Here is an 18,108-nt window from a genome sequence, read left to right as displayed (position 1 = left end):
TTTTCGTAAAGATGAGGCATAATCAGACAGCTATGATAATGCTTGGTTTAGTATTTACTCAGACAACACACTATACACCCATATCACGGTTGATTCTACAAGACTCATATCATCAGCTACATTAGCGCACGCTCAATTGATTACTTAAAACACAAAAATGTTTAGTCATTCAGAAGGCAATTTCATTTAATTATTATGACATCGCCACCAGTGTCACCCCGTTACGTTACGATAACGTGACGTTCTCTTGTATTGGTTCATCCCTTTTTCGCTTGCTCCAGAAACGAAGCGCAGTCGATCGATGCTGACTGAAAGCAACAGTTAGAGACGGCTCTTTCGCTAGGCTCGTCGATAAATGGCACGTGAAATGTACACACTCACGTAACAGATACTATCGGTGCAACAATGATGATGAGTCAAACGGACAGAAAACGACATAGATTGATGGTTTTCTATAGTTTAAAAACACACTATTCAAGGTTGGGGGAATGTTACACAATGGACACAGCCAGCTCGATATAATTAACACAATAGGGCGGGTGAATTCAAGTGTAAGGGCGGATAAATTGTTGGACAGTATACATTTAACGATATTAGTTGCGTTGAGCGGAATACTAGTATATGTACGTAGCTTTGGCGATCGGGCACTTGCGAGCCCGCTCGTTATCGTACGAAACACAAAGAGGAGGGAAAATATTAACGAACTCAGGCTCAGCGTCTGTATTTTTTTCTTCCTATTTCAAAGGGAACATGAATGTGAATGCTGGGAGCGCTGTTAACAGTCTAACTGGGCGGTGCTTACTATGTGTATGACTCGTTATAATCCCTTTGATTGGAGTCCTATTACAGAAGTATTCAAGCCGCCGTATCGCCAGTTCTTTGCACCCATCGACACGGTTCACTTCCCCTCTGTACTGGACTCGCTACAGCCCGTTGACAACGTTGATAGAAAATTGCATATATATATGTTCTTTGGGTAGTCAGTGAGTTTACCTGGTTTATCACCTCAACTGAACCGGCTGCTTTCTCCTTGGCACCCAGTTAAGCGTCAACAAAATTTTTATATTTGATTGACAAGCACAAAAAAACGACGTATGAGTGTCGTGTATGTGGTCTTATTCCGCCAGCAAGTCGTACGTGCTTTAGAACTCTACCGTATAATTAAAACGTTATACTTTAAGCGCCGCCGCATTGGATCGTCTTCGAAGCGATCGTTGGACTATATATCTCTCTCTCCGATATTATTATTAGCTCGTGACTGTCTTGGGGATATATATGCATGTAGAATAATCAACAGACGCGCAAGGACATATTCCGGGAATACGGCGAAGATACAAAGTGTCTCCGATTAAGTTTGTGCGTCTCACTCTCGCCGAAGTCGCATGAGCGTAAGATCCACTGCTCAGTGCCAATCATGCAACAGTCCAGGTATTACTCAGTCAGCCACCGACTCATTGAACTGTTCATCATATTTACGCTACATCTCTGTGTTATTTCAGGAAACCCCGGTTGGCTGTGAGTATCACTTATTTAATAAGGCGTTTAATGTTACTTTCTGCGCTATTGATGGACATGTAGAGAGAATCACCATTCATTTTAACGATTTGTTCATTTTAATGACGATGACCTCTCCTAAAACTTTTTTTTTACTTTTCATTCCACAATAGTGGTTTGGATATATTTTTTTTATCACGATATAAGTTTAAGATCGTTTCCTGAAACCGCCGACTGTCGAATTATATATGTATCTGCGTAGGTGAGTGTATTCATCACTGAGTTGCTTATCACTGAGTTGCGTCTCATTGCAGGGCGATATTTCGCGTTTCATCGATTGGAATCAATACAATCGATGACGAGGATAAATGCGAAATGCTACCGGGCCTTATTAACAGACAAATCCAGGTGTGTAAACGGAACGTTGAGGTGATGAACAGCGTGGCCGAAGGAGCAGATATGGCAATATCCGAATGTCAATACCAATTTAAAAACCGACGGTGGAATTGTTCAACCGTTGACTCCATTTCTGGGACATCGCTCAAAGGGCCGGTGTTTGGGAAGGTCCTCGAACGAGGTAAGTTTGCTCAAAATGTTTTTGATAGGGACTTTCAAGCCAGGTGTTACGTTTTTTCTCGGTGTATCACTATGAGCGTGTATACACATATTATGCTGTATTCGGGGTTCGTCTCATACACATACATCAGTGGAGAAATATTAAAGCGCGGTGGTCGTCGCGCAGCGCGTGTTCGAATTTCATGTAAATAAACAATGTATTTTACACGCGTTGTATACGTCGCTATGAGTCCCATATCGAACAGGACGCGGCACGACGACTGCCGTCCCTTAAGCTCCCAATGAATGAACACGTTAAAATGATTTAGAGAAATCTGATCCAGATTTATATTCTTCCCACGAGGTCCCTCCAAACGTATAACCATAAAATCCATCCTTGTCACTGACACTTATTATTCATTACATTTACCTTTCTGTAAAATAAAAATTAAAAGCCGAAGAAAAAAAAAATATTTCGATTAGTTCATGACAAATTTGAAGTGACATGAGCTGATTGAATGTCTGCCGTTTTGATGGGTCGGCACTCTTTGCTTCGACCCTCACTTCACCATGCTCCGCGCGGTTCCCGGTCACGACCGGAATACGTAATTTAAAATGATGCGCACAGGCCACGTACTATATAAATCTAACTGGCGGTACCTTGTGTGTCATTACCGAGAACGGCTGAATTACAGTCAAGGATATACTTACGTCGGCCATAAACATATCAAACTGAAAAAAAAAAGTTGTTCTTACCTTGATTGCAAGCGCCGCTGCGGATTAACCTGCGAAGGGATTAATTTATTAGTGTGCTCATGTGTGAATGTGTAATGCGGTTAAGTACGATAATGTATTCGACGCGTATTGACACAGCACTATAGTTGTTTGTGTTTATCAAGGAATTCACGATTACAGCGTGAAATTTGTAGCGAGACGTCCCGTTATGTAAATTGTTAGTTGTTTGTCACCGTGTAGATCGTATTATTTGATCGCTACACCGTAGTTGTAAATCACAGCGAGAGAGAAACTCTAACGTCGTGAACATTAAAGTTGATCAAACTTCCATTCAAAAGGCCAAAAAAATCAAGGAATAATAGTAACTGTGTTTGTAAACGCATCAGACCGAAACGATGAACCGGGGTGCACACAATACAAACTTCACAGACTCAAGAAACATCAATGACGCGTTTAACGGTCTAACGCCGTGTGCTTAAAATGTATCGGAAATCTCTGATGTCTGCCTCAAGCCGTGACTTGAAGAGATGGGGAATAATTTCGATGCATATATTTATATATTAGAATAACTTCGCCAATCACCCTGAACGCATATCGGCGTATCGTGGTGAAACTTGACGATTGCACTAATAGGCCGGTATGTTTATTTGGAAGACTAGTTAGGGTATGTGAACTGGGTAACCCAATGAGAAGGCAAGCCAGCCACCTAAGCTATTGCATTTGTAAGAGTTAGTCATGTGTGGGCATGGGGGCATGGGAAAACAAGAAAACAAATAAAAAAAACTACTTTGAAATGCATAATAACAAAGAGAACGAGACATAAACCGGTATGCAATGATGAGGCCAAGATATCGCGTTGACATCATTGAAGTGATGGCAACATTCCGTGGTCTCGCGTTACCATGGTTATCCCATATTTAATCTTCTTCACACGTGACTATTGTTAGCTGTTTTGTTTAACACGGCTTTACCCATGTTGTCGCGCTTGTCCCGAATACCGTCCGTTAGAAATGAATACGTATAGGGGCAAGGGATCACGGCGAACTTTCACCTTTCGTTCGAGCTTGTTAGTGATTCGTCAATGCTTGACTACCTGAAATGAAATGGAAACTTCTACTAAGGGACCACAGTAGTTGCGTGTTTCCATGTCACCCCGCCTCCATGCGCTCTACGATAGCGGTTTTGCAATGGAACACACATGTAGCCCTCAAAATATAAATTCGATTGAAGCGGGCGGGCGGGGGATTGGTGGTGGCGGCGGTTGAAGTGCCGTATGGTTATGCAATTCATATACGTTTGTATTATAATACTAGAATATATCGACGCGAAAATGTCAGGGTGCCCCCACAACCTTGTATACGTCTAGCAATTTTGTTCACGGCTTTGTAAAATGTTACAATAGCGCTTGGGTAAGTGATAAAGGGCACTAGTGTACTTCGTGTGTTATAAACAAAGTAATCTAAGACGGACGTTTAACACGATATCAATTTAATATACTATTTCTCGTGTTTGGGGTTGTTAGTTTGAAAAAAAAGCTACATCCCAAGAAATGGCGGTAATATAGGATGCAATTCGAACGGATAATCGCTGTTAAGTTTACGCTTTCGTAAATTCAGATTTTGACGCGAAATCAACAACGTGTGTACATTTCCACCCGAAATACTGTTAAAGAACCTTTTACTACAAGTATGGTGTATGTATTTCTGGAAAAAGGAGCCTCGTGTGAAACTCCAATCATGTTATGTTGATGGACAGTTTTGTCATTATTTGGTGTTTCCATTCTCTCTCATATATTATAAATAAATTTATCAGATTTCAGCCTCCGAGGTGGATACAAGTCAATACTTTTTTTGGCTCTCACACCCCTGTACGTCGAACTGCTGGCGGCCATCTTGGTCTCCATCGACTCCGATGACCCGATCTACAGCGCAGATAAAATAAACCCTTAATATATTACGGTGGAACGCTCACATTAGTAATTTGATAAGACATATTTTAAAATATCTCGAAACTGAATAGATCCAGATAATTAAAATGCTAACACCGATACAGAGAATATACGTGTATCGACGTCAGATGCTAGTTTGACGCGATGTATTGCGCTGTGATCAGTGGTCAAAATTTATGTACAATTAACTGCATTGAAAACCGTTCAAAATTGATACCAACATCTGAGCAGCTGTTTTACTCTAATGGAAGACAGCATGTGGTGCAATCAACCACAGTCCCTCGTATATGGGTGTGAATCGACGTATATTGGTAACTGATGAAGAGAAAACCAGTGCGAATCAGTATACCTATTGTATTCATGGTTTATACTTGTTGAAGAAACGCCATTATGCTGTTGGCACCTCGTAAATTCGAAGAGGGGCCGGGCAGACTGACACATGTGCGTCCACAGGACAGCACGATTCACTATTACATGATCAAACATTGACACAACGACATGTATTTTTCTGCAAGTGATTCACGCGTATTTCTTTAGTACATCTACCTTCTCTCTTTCTCTCTCAATACTTAGTATTCCGCTCCCCGTTCACGACATGTATTAACAACTTAGCAACGCACGCCGTGCGTACACAACATTCAAACCGCCCATTTACGTACGCCTAGAATATCAGACAAGCCGAATTTCGTTTTTATTGTTTTCTTGGTCGTAATTCAATACTGACGTACGTGAAGTTGTACACCTGAATAGAATGCTACCGCGAAGAAGATGCAACGCCATGGCAACGACGAGCAATTTTAATGAAATGGGTCGACTGATCCCACATATTTGGGCTAAAAGTGAGAGGAATTCAGAATAGGTTGAAAGCGTTTCTTGTTACCGATTCAATATAAAATGTCAATGATGTGTTCGATGATTTCACTTGTATTTACATTGAGGCTGAATGAATTTCTGCCTGAATTGATCCTCACTGAGACTTGAATCCTCGGGTTTTGCCGTTCGATCCAATCTCAAGACTCGTAAGAATAGGAAACGTGGTCGTCGTTTTAGAGATCCTTTATCACAACCTACAATGTAGTTATTGTTTTGTTGTTCCATCGGACTCTTCTGCGCCCACTTTGATGTTGGGCCTTTTCATCGCACGCTCCGTCGACTAGGGTAGATTCAGTTGATTAGCAGTTACTGGATATTGACACGTTGTAAAGACAGTGAAGACGCATTCCGATGACCACTGTGTAGTTTTTGTTTCTAGATTGATGTGTGAATTTGATCCAGGGACAATGACGAAAACACAAGATATATACGTCGTCGTGTCAGTTACACATTTGAAGGTGGTTCGCGGAGTGACTTTAATTTACCAGTAATGTAAAACGAAAATATTGATACCTTTATGTATTGTTTAGCATGTTAAAATTAACTGAAACAAACATGGTATGATTTACCCCCCCAAAAAATACACATAACCATTGTTTTGGCTATAACCATGACAGTATTCGGGCGATGAAGTTTATGAAACTGCATGTGCCTTCGCTTTGGATGTATTTCTACTGGTACATACGAGTAATCAAACACTTGCGTTTTCTATATTCCACAGAACGGATACTGCTGTTTTTGCTTTGTTTTATTTTATTTTATTTTATAAAGTAAAAAAAAAATGATAGAGGGATAAAACAATGAATACGAGGCTGACAATTAGTTCGATTTATTATTAAATAATCACAACTAAAATACTACTAGTATTAGCCGAGTTGACTACTACAACTGACTAAAGTAAATTGATAGAAACTTTCATCGATGTTTGTTGTATTAGCTTTTCGAATTCGCTCCGCCCATATCCCGACCAATTACAGCTTCCAATAGTGAAAGGTTTCAACAAATCTCGACAATTACTAAGTACACACCATCATACAGTAAGCTTATTATAAACGTTAACTTGATCTCCCGTAAGCAATGCGGAGTATGCAGTCGTCTATGCCTCATTTGTAAGCCAGCACACTGCAGAAAATGACCTTTCCTGTTTACAAGCGACTACAATCGACGCTTTTCAACTTTTTCCACCACACCGCACCTATATCTTAACCATGTTTAACATGTTCGTTGACCTGGGTACCCATAGCCTCAAACGGTACGGGTAGTTCTCACGGACCGAGACGTGTGAGGTGTCCCACTGAAAGAAGTATCAATGCCTCGAACACAATATAGAGTGGAAACGTACACCGTCTTATCCTGCTTTATCAAAACAATATTAAGTAGCCATGTATATTTCATGAGCTTTTCTCACTTTGTTACTAGTACCTACACATAGCAATACATCATCGTATTCTGAACGACAACTACTAGACATAGTTTGACCACTGATTTTATTGACTGATTACATCGCTGATGATACGTTCTTTCGTTCATTCCTTTAACGCTACGTGCATCGACACCGCGATCTAATTTCACGTGGGTCAATATTTGTTATGCAGTGGTTGCCTGATCTTTGTTATATGCGTAATATGCATCAATGTACGTTATATAACAATAACTTTAAATGAAATAAGTTACACAAAATACTTACAACAATAACTTTAATAAATCAAACATTTACACAATATACTTTATAACAATAATGTTCAATCCAATAAGTTACTATTGGTGTGCGACTTGGAATGTAACAACAGAGTCGACACTTGTATATTATGGTATTTTTCACTATGCTGATACACGTGCAATGCATGTGACAAAGAATGATATCAAGTTTATAGCAAGACAATGCATAGCACAAATTATTAGTATAAAGGTGCCTATTTATAATCATTGTGACTCAAAAAAATACCAAAACACATACTTTATTTGTGTTCAACATCAGAACGATACACGTTTAAAGACTATTCACAGTCCTGTGCATTGTGAACATTTTTTACATTGCCATTTCATAGCTTCAAGAATTGCGCATATGCAAAAAGCATATGATGTTGCAGTACTTGAGTGACCCGATGGATGAATCGAGTCAGCCATCTTAAGTCGACTTTACAGATAAAAGTTACGTGCAACAACCTCCAGTAATGGTTACTTCTTCCACTAAGTTGGAACAAAATCAAATAACACATGGCAAAGGTTCTGGACAGTGAATTGCTCAAAGCATGCACGCGATATATGTCTAAACTAGAATTTGTCAAAAACCAAATGACCGCCAGTCAGTCATTTTATGTCCAATTCACAAATCAAAGTTACGTTCACGAACAACCCATAATGCGTAATCATTCCACCAAGTTTGAAGTAAACTGGCCAACACATGTCCGAGATCTGGTTTTTGGACAAAAAATGGCCACCAGTCGGCCATCTTTACCCGAGTCACGAAATTACCGCATGTACATATGCATTAAATAAGGTATTAATATTAACACGCGCACAGAGAGACTATTAGTAAACAGGGTACTAATAAGTTACACAAAATACTATGTATAGCACTTAAACCTGTCATTTTTGATTTCCACCAAAAGTGGCAGAAATATGGGGCATTTGTTTCCTAAAAGTGCTTTACCCGGCCAATCACCTAGCTATTGAATAAAATAATTTCATCAGTCATATGGTTTGGACGGTATCTTGGTTTTTCGGTAAAAATGACCAAAATTTGGGGCATTTGTTTCTTGTGAGTGCTTTAATCGATCAATTAGATATTTTGTATGCATCGTGTATGGCTAAAACTTATTATGAGAACAAGTTTTTGATCAGTCACATGGTTGTGCGCCATCTTGGATTTTCGGTGAATATTGACACAATTTAGGAAATTCGTGTCTCATGAATGATTCATCCGATCAACTTGATATTTTGCATGTGGCATGTATGACCAAAACATCTTTTGAGAATAATAACATAAATAGCATAAATGCATATCCAGACTCCGAACGTGGACCAGACAGAGCAGCTCCGCAGCTTTTAATTTCTTTATGAAAATTGATTTGGATGAACGCCATAACAATCATTATCCACCTACAATACACGTGTCCATCATAATTACAACAGGCATTTACTAACAATTACAGTAAATATGCATGTACTTACTCATTGCAAAATTAAAACAGCAAAACCATCAGGTCGCTTGTAACAACAATTCATTTTTGACTCCTTCTTCCACAAACTACCAGCTCAATTGCTTTGATTCTTGGTAAGCACGTATCATGCGTTGACCTCTGTCCGTTTTGTTCATTTTGTGGTGAAATCTTCTGAACGAGCATTTTGTTCATTTTTGCCAATAAAATGCTATTTCCGGCTTCTACTTGAAAACTACCAGATTAATTGCTTTGATACTTGGTAAGTAGGTACTATGGAAGGATCTCTATGAGATGTGTAACAATATGATAACAAGTGCAAACACCATGCAAACTTCCACGGTTGTGATGTGGCAAGAACATTGTCGAAACAGTTACCATGGCAATTAGATAACATCACATCGCACTGAACATTATCAACTTTATATATTGCATTTGTGTGACAGACGTGAAGAACGATTTCATTCAACATTTTTGCCCAAATTTGAAGTTCTCGCAGAAATATATTTGAAAGTGGACAATTTTGTTTATAGATCACTATTACTTATTTATTAACTTATATTCGAAGTTTCATTGCTGACCGTGTACCTTTAACAACTTACTCCACTGATGTTCTTAAACTAATGTCCTTAAACTGGCCAGTTCCAGTAACAGTCAAGCAACCAATCACTGCTCGTCTTATGAATAGACAATCAACAGCATCTTTTTACCATCATATTCGAATCAAACGTCACACACTCTTAACCTGTTCACCACCAGTTCACTCTTTTCATCACAAATTCACAAAGCAGTCTTATTTATAGTCAGTACTTTCTTCCAGGAGATCGGGGCAAAAATAGCCATATATTTTTGAGTAAAAACTGAAAATTGACTAAAATTTTGTCTGTTGGTTCTAAAATTAGGGATCATTTCCAGAAATATTGAAGAATATAAGAAAAGAGTGCAGACAATTTGGGCAAGAAAGTCTGGTAGGGAAAAGGTTAATGAAATAGCCATATGCATGCACAGTGCCAAGACATTGGTTCTCAAAATATGACCAGTGCTTAGTACGTGCCCCGGCATGCGACGTATAGAGTGCGCGCAATAGACATATTGTTTGTTTACACGAAATTCAATCACGTGCTGTCCACCTACGGCTGTTTTTTTCTTTATTGGCCGCAATACTGCGTTAATGTTCCCAGTCAACTATAAATACGTATATTGTTATATGGAGCAACTCGCTTGGAGTATAATGTAATGTAATGTAATGTAATGTAATGTAATGTAATGTAATGTAATGTAATGTAATATAATATAATGTAATGTAATGTAATGTAATGGTTATAGTTGTATAAGTCGTTTAAATTCACCCCCACACACACTTAGAGCGTTACGTTGCGCAAAAGACGAACCTGAAAGGCGACTGATTATGTTCTCACAGTATACATTCATGTACGTATTCATTATTTGATATTTGTTGTCGCTTTTCAGGGACCAGAGAGGCTGCTTTTGTCCATGCTATTTCGTCGGCCGGTGTAGCTCATTCCGTCACCACAGCGTGCAGCAGCGGCGAGCTCGAAAAGTGCGGGTGCGATGCAAGTGTGACTGGAAACAGTCCTGACGGTTTCCAATGGTCCGGATGTTCTGATCACATCGATTATGGCAGTATATTCTCTAAGGAATTTGTAGATGCGAGGGAAAAAAGAGGCAGGAAACAACCAAATAATAGATCGCTTATGAATTTGCACAACAACGAAGCCGGGCGAAGGGTAAGTGTCGAACACGCTTCAAAATTTATTAGGAGGAATTCAGAAGTGCAATATTAGATAGAGACTACGCAGCTATTTCAAAATATGCTGTGACAGTCCAAGAACGTTTATTAAGCAATGCATGAGTGCACTGCACGTGTATATGAGTCTGCAGTCTTTATTTCCATATTATTTGCATACTCAAATTCGGACCGGTGGATCCTATGCGCGAGATCTACATTATGGATATTCATAATATACACGAAGAATCATTTAGCTAACAAGCCAATGACCGGCATCGTGTTCCAAATAGATTATTTGAAAGCGTGTCTGTTACGTCGCCTGTTGTGTGATATTTGTGTTCGAAGCAAGCCTTTGCTGTATAGTTTCTTTTTGCACAGTAAAAGTGGTCAGTGACCGGACATGCTATGTTTGTACATGGAATATGCGTTGTAACGTTTTCTATTGCGACAATATACTAGTTGATTTTATCTTGTTGATCATTCTCGGAACATTGTACAATCTCCGCCAAGTTTGATATGCGTTGTATCTTTTATAGCATTTTGTTTTAACAGTGGGCACTTTCTATTATAATGTCTAAAACAATGCATGGGCGTGGTTGGGGGCAAGGCGTAAAACATGAGCGAGGACTGTAACAACGGACAAGGTCTATAACAATAGTTATATGCCTCCAAGTAAGCCGTTATCAATGGGCGAGGTGTATAACAGTGGGCGTGGCCTAGAACAACAGGCGAACGTGGGTGTGGTTGTTCGTATCTGAAAACCAATCTGAAATTGGCGAATTGTCGCCAGAAAAATTTAACATTGGCGTCTATGTTTTAGTCCCAAATCCTGTTTTCTTGTGGTTTTGTACACCAGTATTTTGTCTTGTATATGCACACTAAATAGAGAGAAATATGTGTGTGAATGGGGGGTAACCATTAGTAACTAGTTTATATGATCGCAAAATGTGTGATTACTAAGAATAAAACAGCACATAAAATATGTTCAATCACATAATGACATATTTTGTGATTACACAATAAATCACGACCGCTATTATAAGGTGAAACAGTAGCGATTCATTATTAGAAGTAGGAATGATTGAAAAAAAGAAATACATTGAAAGAATTTACATAACTAAAATTACCATATTTGAAATGAACATGTTATAATACTAAAGTCAGACTACAGTCATACAATAATGAGTCTCATTTGGAAATCTGTAATTGACATTTCGCCATAAATCACTTCAAACATATTACACACTGGCTCCATTTATTCGACTCTTGGCCCGTCTATTAAATATTCATATTCAGAGCAATATCTGTTCACGTTTCTCACTCACACCGCCGTGACCCCAGTCGTCGGCCGCGATATGACCTCCTCGTTTTAATATTCCAACTCATGCGTCGGAATGAAACGAGGGAACGACAATTAAACTATAAAGTGCATTGGGACAGCACGTTATTATTATGTCTGTTTTTTATGGAAGATCTCGAGACACCGGAACTAAGAACACATTCCTTGTTAGGATTTCTAACTTTTTCAAAGACCCTTTTGGTAGATTACTCCCATTTATTGCTGAATGATAACTGACGGCGTCCACGACACGCAGCCATAGCACTCACGTATAGCGAGCCTGTTCTAATTTGCATATTTATGTATATTACACATGCGCATTTGGATAACGCGTCACGTTGACGGCCAGCCATGAGCAGTAAACTCAGGGGGCGGCTGTCATTAAAGAGGAAATAACAAGAATATAAAAGCAGTTTATTGTCCCCGTTTAATGTTTTTGATGGGTATTCTATTTCAACTACATGTACTTTGAACCAAACTAGAACTTCGTCGTTTAGTTAACCTGAACTTTCACCTTCAATCGGTTTCATATATTTAAAAAAAAGTAAAACATTTTTTTTAGTGTTAGTGTTTATTAAAACATGTTTCTCCGTCGTCGAAGGTTCTCGATTTCATTCATATTACTCACTCTCACTCACAATCTAAAATTAAATGGGTAAAATATGAACTTAATTGCTGTTCAATTACAACAGTTTTTCCAATTAAAAAAAGGAGTAGCTGATTTGGAATAGAATATTTGTAATCATCATTCGCTTCTCCCATAACAAGCCGTTGAGGGCAGTTGTCATCATTGACAGCGTGAAGGAACAACACTTCTCCACTCCGACAATCCTCTGAGCACGTTCTAACCTCTTAAATTAAACCCTGAATTCTATTGCGAATTCTAATTATATGTCTTCACAAAAATATGCTTGAATGTTTCTAGGCTTATTTGATGCGAGTGATTCAATAATTGCTTTAACTAAGTAAAAAAGTTCTCAAGATGGAAGAATATGTTTTGAGTTCGGGTAACAGACATGACTCCGCTTAACATGTAGGCTTCAATAAGATTCATGCGCCATAGTGGAAATGATGTCACATTCATTATTTTCACATATTCGACATTTCATGCTACACGGATCACTAAAATAAATTCACATGGTGTTGACTAATAATGAAACGATTAATTACGAAAGATTCTGACACAAAGTAGTGTAACTGTTATATACTTTTGAAACATTCATTCTACCGACATTAAGTTTCACCAACTCTTGCTGAAATATTAGTAAATAATCTCTGGCTAGTTAAAATGAAACGTTTAGTGTCAACTCCAAATACGGAAAAACCGTATTCGATCCGTCTCAACCGTTTCGTCAAAGTTTGGTAGCAGTGGCTTTTGACAGTTTTCATTTCGGCTTTTGTTTTCAGTGTTGGACGATATGGTTGGGCGCAGTGAGAACAGTGCAAACATATGGGGTGTATTGAGGGGGTAATCTGAATTGAACGCTACTGAAAACACGAACAGTGCGGTTATTATGGCGAACATGGACCATGATCAATCACCAACAAACAATTCGACCGCAAGGGTTCGCTGGGGTCATGTTGCCGTAATGAAACGAATAAAAGAAATTCACGTGAATGGACACACGACTGGCGTCAAAACAGATTTTCTGTTTCCTTTGTATCTCTGCAAAGCATGATGGAAAATGTGTCAACTTCAAACCCTCGAAAAAATTGGGGTATTTATAAAACAAACTAAATGTTTTCCCCAACAACAACCTTGAAAAAGACTTTTAAAGCCGTCACGGTGCGCGTTCTGTTTTTCTATCCTCTGATTCCATTGATTTTTTTCTCGTGAAATTTGATGAAAAATAGTCAAGGTGACTTTGAACGTGATTGAAAATAACCCCGGAAACGGACCCCACATGTGTCTAGTAATCATTCAAATTGTTAGCCCCTGACCAATTTCAATTAAGACTCTCCCACCGCCCCTCCCAGGTATGATGGATTAGCCCAGTTGCCAATGTTGGTGTTCACCAACCCGCGTAAATATTATACACCAACACATCGTAAAGTATTACACATCGGTGTGGCATTATAACTGACGCAAGGTTGTCTAGAAAACACGGAACCGATACCAGACCGGAATTACGTCGTAACGAACACATATATAATACAGTAAATTTAATGAAACACGTGTCTTGGCCGATCCCTTCATCCTAATTATAATGCCAAGTTTACCTTAAGTTTAAGTTAAATTTTATTCAAGTTATTCAAGAATGATTTTAATTAAAAGACAATCCTAGTTAATTGAGTTGCTCCACAGAACTCGGTTATGGTTCCGCATTTTATAGACAACCTTAACGTGCGAGTCAGAGTATTCGGACTGAAAAGGGATCTTGAAAGTGCCATCTCCCAGGGAAATAACCACTTGTCTATTTTGCAGCGATATACTTCTGTTGGCCAAATCGTTGATGATAATAACAAAATATATAGTAATGACAAATATTATTATGGTATCTCAATATTGCGATATTAATATCGGGCGACTAAATTATTCTTTGACAGTGACGTTTTGTCATAACGTGAAGCAGCGGTTAAATATTTGAACACATTGGGCTTGGCTAAAAGAGTATGACCAATGCAATTTTTCGCTATGTCTTACCTGCACATTTATATTTTTCTTGAATGTGCCACCTTCATGCATTTTTTTCTCTCTCAATATCTAGCTTACATTTTTTGTTTAGAAAACTAATCTTCTGGCCACCCGTTTAATTTCGAATGATCGCCCCTTAGTGTATCCACAGTCACTCCTAGTAGAGTGACTGTGGTGTATCAGGCAGCGGCAACTGCAAAACAGGTCCCACTCCACGTACAGTTCGTGTTACCACATTGGATCAGCCAATCAGAGATCATTGTTATGGATGATAAGAGTAACTTCAAAAACATTTTTGAAATAAGTATAAACCAGCCTGGATTTGAAGCATGGTTAATAACATCTTCGCCAGCCAAGGAACGTTTGTTTCGGGTCACCCTTCCAAACCTATCCTTGGCAGATTGAACCACTGACTACAGTGTGTATTTAATAGGCGCCATTTACGACAAGAATGGGAGATGCGACAAAAATAAACAGCCAATCAGCTATCTTGTATCAAAATACAGTAGAGCGGTTTTTTTTAAATGGCGACCCAAGCAGAACAGATCACGCAGTTTTTCAAGATAAAAAAACCCACGTTGAAACACTTCCTGCAACGCAAAATGAAAACCTAATATGTCAAAAGTGTAAGCAAGCAAAATTGAAATCTGGAAAGGTTCTATTTTCCATTAGTTATAAATTTGTCCGCGAACTTCGCTACGGTACAGTTTCTCAACTACGACCTTGTTCGCCAGGTAGGATTAATTAATATGCATATCACGTGAGTAGTAGAACCAATCAGCTTATGTATTGCCGAAAAAAAGCAGACTATATTTTCTCACTCCACCAAGTAAGTCAGTTCCCTTCACTATTTCCAATAATCTTCCATTTGCTTGTATTATTTCTTACAGACAATTGAATCCAATATGAAAATCCAGTGTAAATGCCATGGCGTGTCTGGCTCGTGCGAGACGAAAACTTGTTGGCGAGCATTACCTACCTTCCGAGAAGTGGGAGAAAAACTGAAAGAAAAATTTGACGGCGCCACCGAGGTACGGACTGGTCGCATCGGCAGCCGTCCACAACTTGTCCCATTACACCCGTATTTCAAACCACATACCGACGCCGATCTAGTATATTTGGACGAGTCGCCCGACTTCTGTGAGAACGACCTCAAATCAGGGTCGTTGGGAACCACGGGTAGACGTTGCAACAAGACATCGAAGGCCATCGATGGATGCGATTTAATGTGCTGCGGACGAGGATACGACTCGTATACGGAGGAGCTGGTGGAAAGATGTAGCTGTAAATTCCATTGGTGCTGCTATGTAAAATGCAAGAAATGCAGGAGAACGGTACAGATCAACATTTGCCGGTAAAATAGCGAGCGCCTCCACCTACATTGAAGTTTTCTCCTTTCAAACATTTCTAGAAATACCGTGACTGCTGTTATTATTCAGACTGCTTTAGCATCGGATAGTGACACCACTTCGTATTGTGAACAAAATCATTCCTGTAATATACATGTAGCATATGACACCGTGCTATAACTATACTCTGAATACTTGTTTTTAGTTGAAAAGTCATTTTATGTAATAGTGTATATACTACTAATTCCGTATATGGAATTAATTTGCATAAAATTCCATGATGCACCGCGAGTCGATTGCTTGTCGTATTTGTATTGGAGTGCGATAACCATAAAATATGTACACATTACTTGAAGAGAAACTGAATGTTATAACATGTCGCCAAATAACTCTTGAATGTATGTCATACATATTTTGTGTTTGGCATATTGGTTCTCCAGATTTTAATTAATATTATTAATTTTCGTCATTTTTATTAGCGAATAGAGAAATAAGATATATTTATAATTATGATATTGGAAGGGAACTTTCAAAAAAAATATCATTTGAGCACATTACGGTCAGTTGAATGTATATATGTGTGTATTGGTATGGTTTAATATACGTAGAGTACCGAGGTTTGTCGATCGGGTCTGCTTAGTATACCCATGCTCGTTGAATCGACGCAGATTTCAGTGTGTCTTTTAGATCGAGGCATAGTTTGTACGAATCAGGTAAAATACGATTTTTTTCAACTTTGCTGTTATATGAAAAAATGTAAAATGGGCACATTTTTTTTTGTGCTCCGGTAATTTGGTCAGTATTATTACACAGTGAAGACAAATAATGTTTTATGACGTCACGCCTATGTGATCTCCACCCAGAAGTATTTAAACACAAATTTGTATTTTACTGTAAAAGAATATTTATAATGTGTCATTTCTGTTACATTTTAAAGACGATTGTTGCTTTAAACAGGTTTACTGTGGTTATAGAGGCTTAGTGTTTAATCGGCATACTGGGTGTTGTGAGTCGGAATATATGCAGCGCCATCATTCGGGGTTAATCAATAATGACACCGAGGGCGCTGTTGAAGTTTATATTTGTGCTTGGCCTTTAAGTTATTTTGTTTAGAGTGACGACTAGCTGAAGCACAGTAGTGGTTAATTCAAATTTATTGTAATAAATTCAGGTCTTTATAAAACATAAACAACACTTCTGTCTTTTTTTTATTCGTAATTTTATACCATTAGCTACAGCATCATAGTGACGCACGCCACATAACTTGGAACGCGCAAGGAGTAATCAGTAGTATTTCTGGTAAAATACAAGGATTGAGCTCTCAGAGTGTTCCAATCCGTAAAACCTTAGACAAACGAGAAACTAAAAATACAACAACGTTCCTATGATATTCAAAGACTTCAAAGTAAGTCCATATATTATCGCGCCCCTATAAAAAGACGATTTCAGACAGACAAATACTAATCGCGTCTTTTTTTCTTTTGAAATTTTTTTTGATAGTTATTGTCGGGCACTTATGACAGATGCACACCTCGTTCCATACCAATGTTGTTTTTACCTTTTTCAAACTCTGCGAAAAACAACAACAACATTTAGAGTCTTCATCAAATGACGTCATCAAATTGTATCTATTGTTTGATGCTTTCTTTCGCCTATTGTCTAACTTCTCCGCAATATAAACCAGCAGGTCGGTGTAAGCCTGTTGTCCCGAGTGGGAGGGGGGGATGCTTACTTTCTAATTTGTAGTATATGCGGCGCTGTTTTGACCCTCATTTTCACGGATGAGCCGATCTTTTTTTACCCCTAATTTCATATATTCGGCTATTTTAATAAAAAACGCCAATTTGTTGTCCATGTTAATCTGGAAACGGACTCAAATTGAGCGCAGTGCTGAAAGAGAAAGTTATATCACTGTTGGGTGCTGATGACAAGCTAGGATTTCATCGAGGTAATAAGAAAGTTATCGACGGTTGATTATAAAATATTATTAGAAATGAACAGAAAAGAAATTGAAAGATATTTGATATTTAATGATTTGAAGGATATATTTGAACGTGTCAAAGGGCGCGCGCATTTGTGCTTTGCAAATACGCATGCGCAAATTGACGCTCTTGATGGATTGTCTTAAAGGAAAAGTCAAGGCTAACAACAGAATACTCCCAGATTAAAGAGCTTGGAAAATGTAAAAACATGCAATTTTTCACTTTTCATTCTCTAGATATTCAACTTTTTCTTACTTTATGTCGTCCACCATCTTGATTCTTCAGCA

At 38.5% G+C, this 18,108-nt stretch overlaps 1 protein-coding gene across 1 annotated transcript; it reads left to right on the top strand.

Annotated features, from left to right (window-relative positions):
• The first annotated feature begins 1,804 nt into the window (after positions 1-1,804).
• LOC100329013 (wingless-type MMTV integration site family member 4) lies at positions 1,805-17,031 on the top strand. The gene is made up of 3 exons (XM_002737213.3): positions 1,805-2,071; positions 10,237-10,514; positions 15,381-17,031. The coding sequence occupies exons 1-3, from the start codon at positions 1,870-1,872 to the stop codon at positions 15,846-15,848; spliced, it is 948 nt and encodes a 315-aa protein (XP_002737259.2). The 5' UTR covers positions 1,805-1,869; the 3' UTR covers positions 15,849-17,031.
• Positions 17,032-18,108: the final 1,077 nt, after the last annotated feature.

This window comes from Saccoglossus kowalevskii, chromosome 15, assembly GCF_978046115.1.
Source record: "Saccoglossus kowalevskii chromosome 15, keSacKowa6.1, whole genome shotgun sequence".
Taxonomy (NCBI): Eukaryota; Metazoa; Hemichordata; class Enteropneusta; family Harrimaniidae; genus Saccoglossus; species Saccoglossus kowalevskii.
Note: the sequence above shows the minus strand (reverse complement) of the source record. Positions and strands in the feature narration are given on the sequence as shown.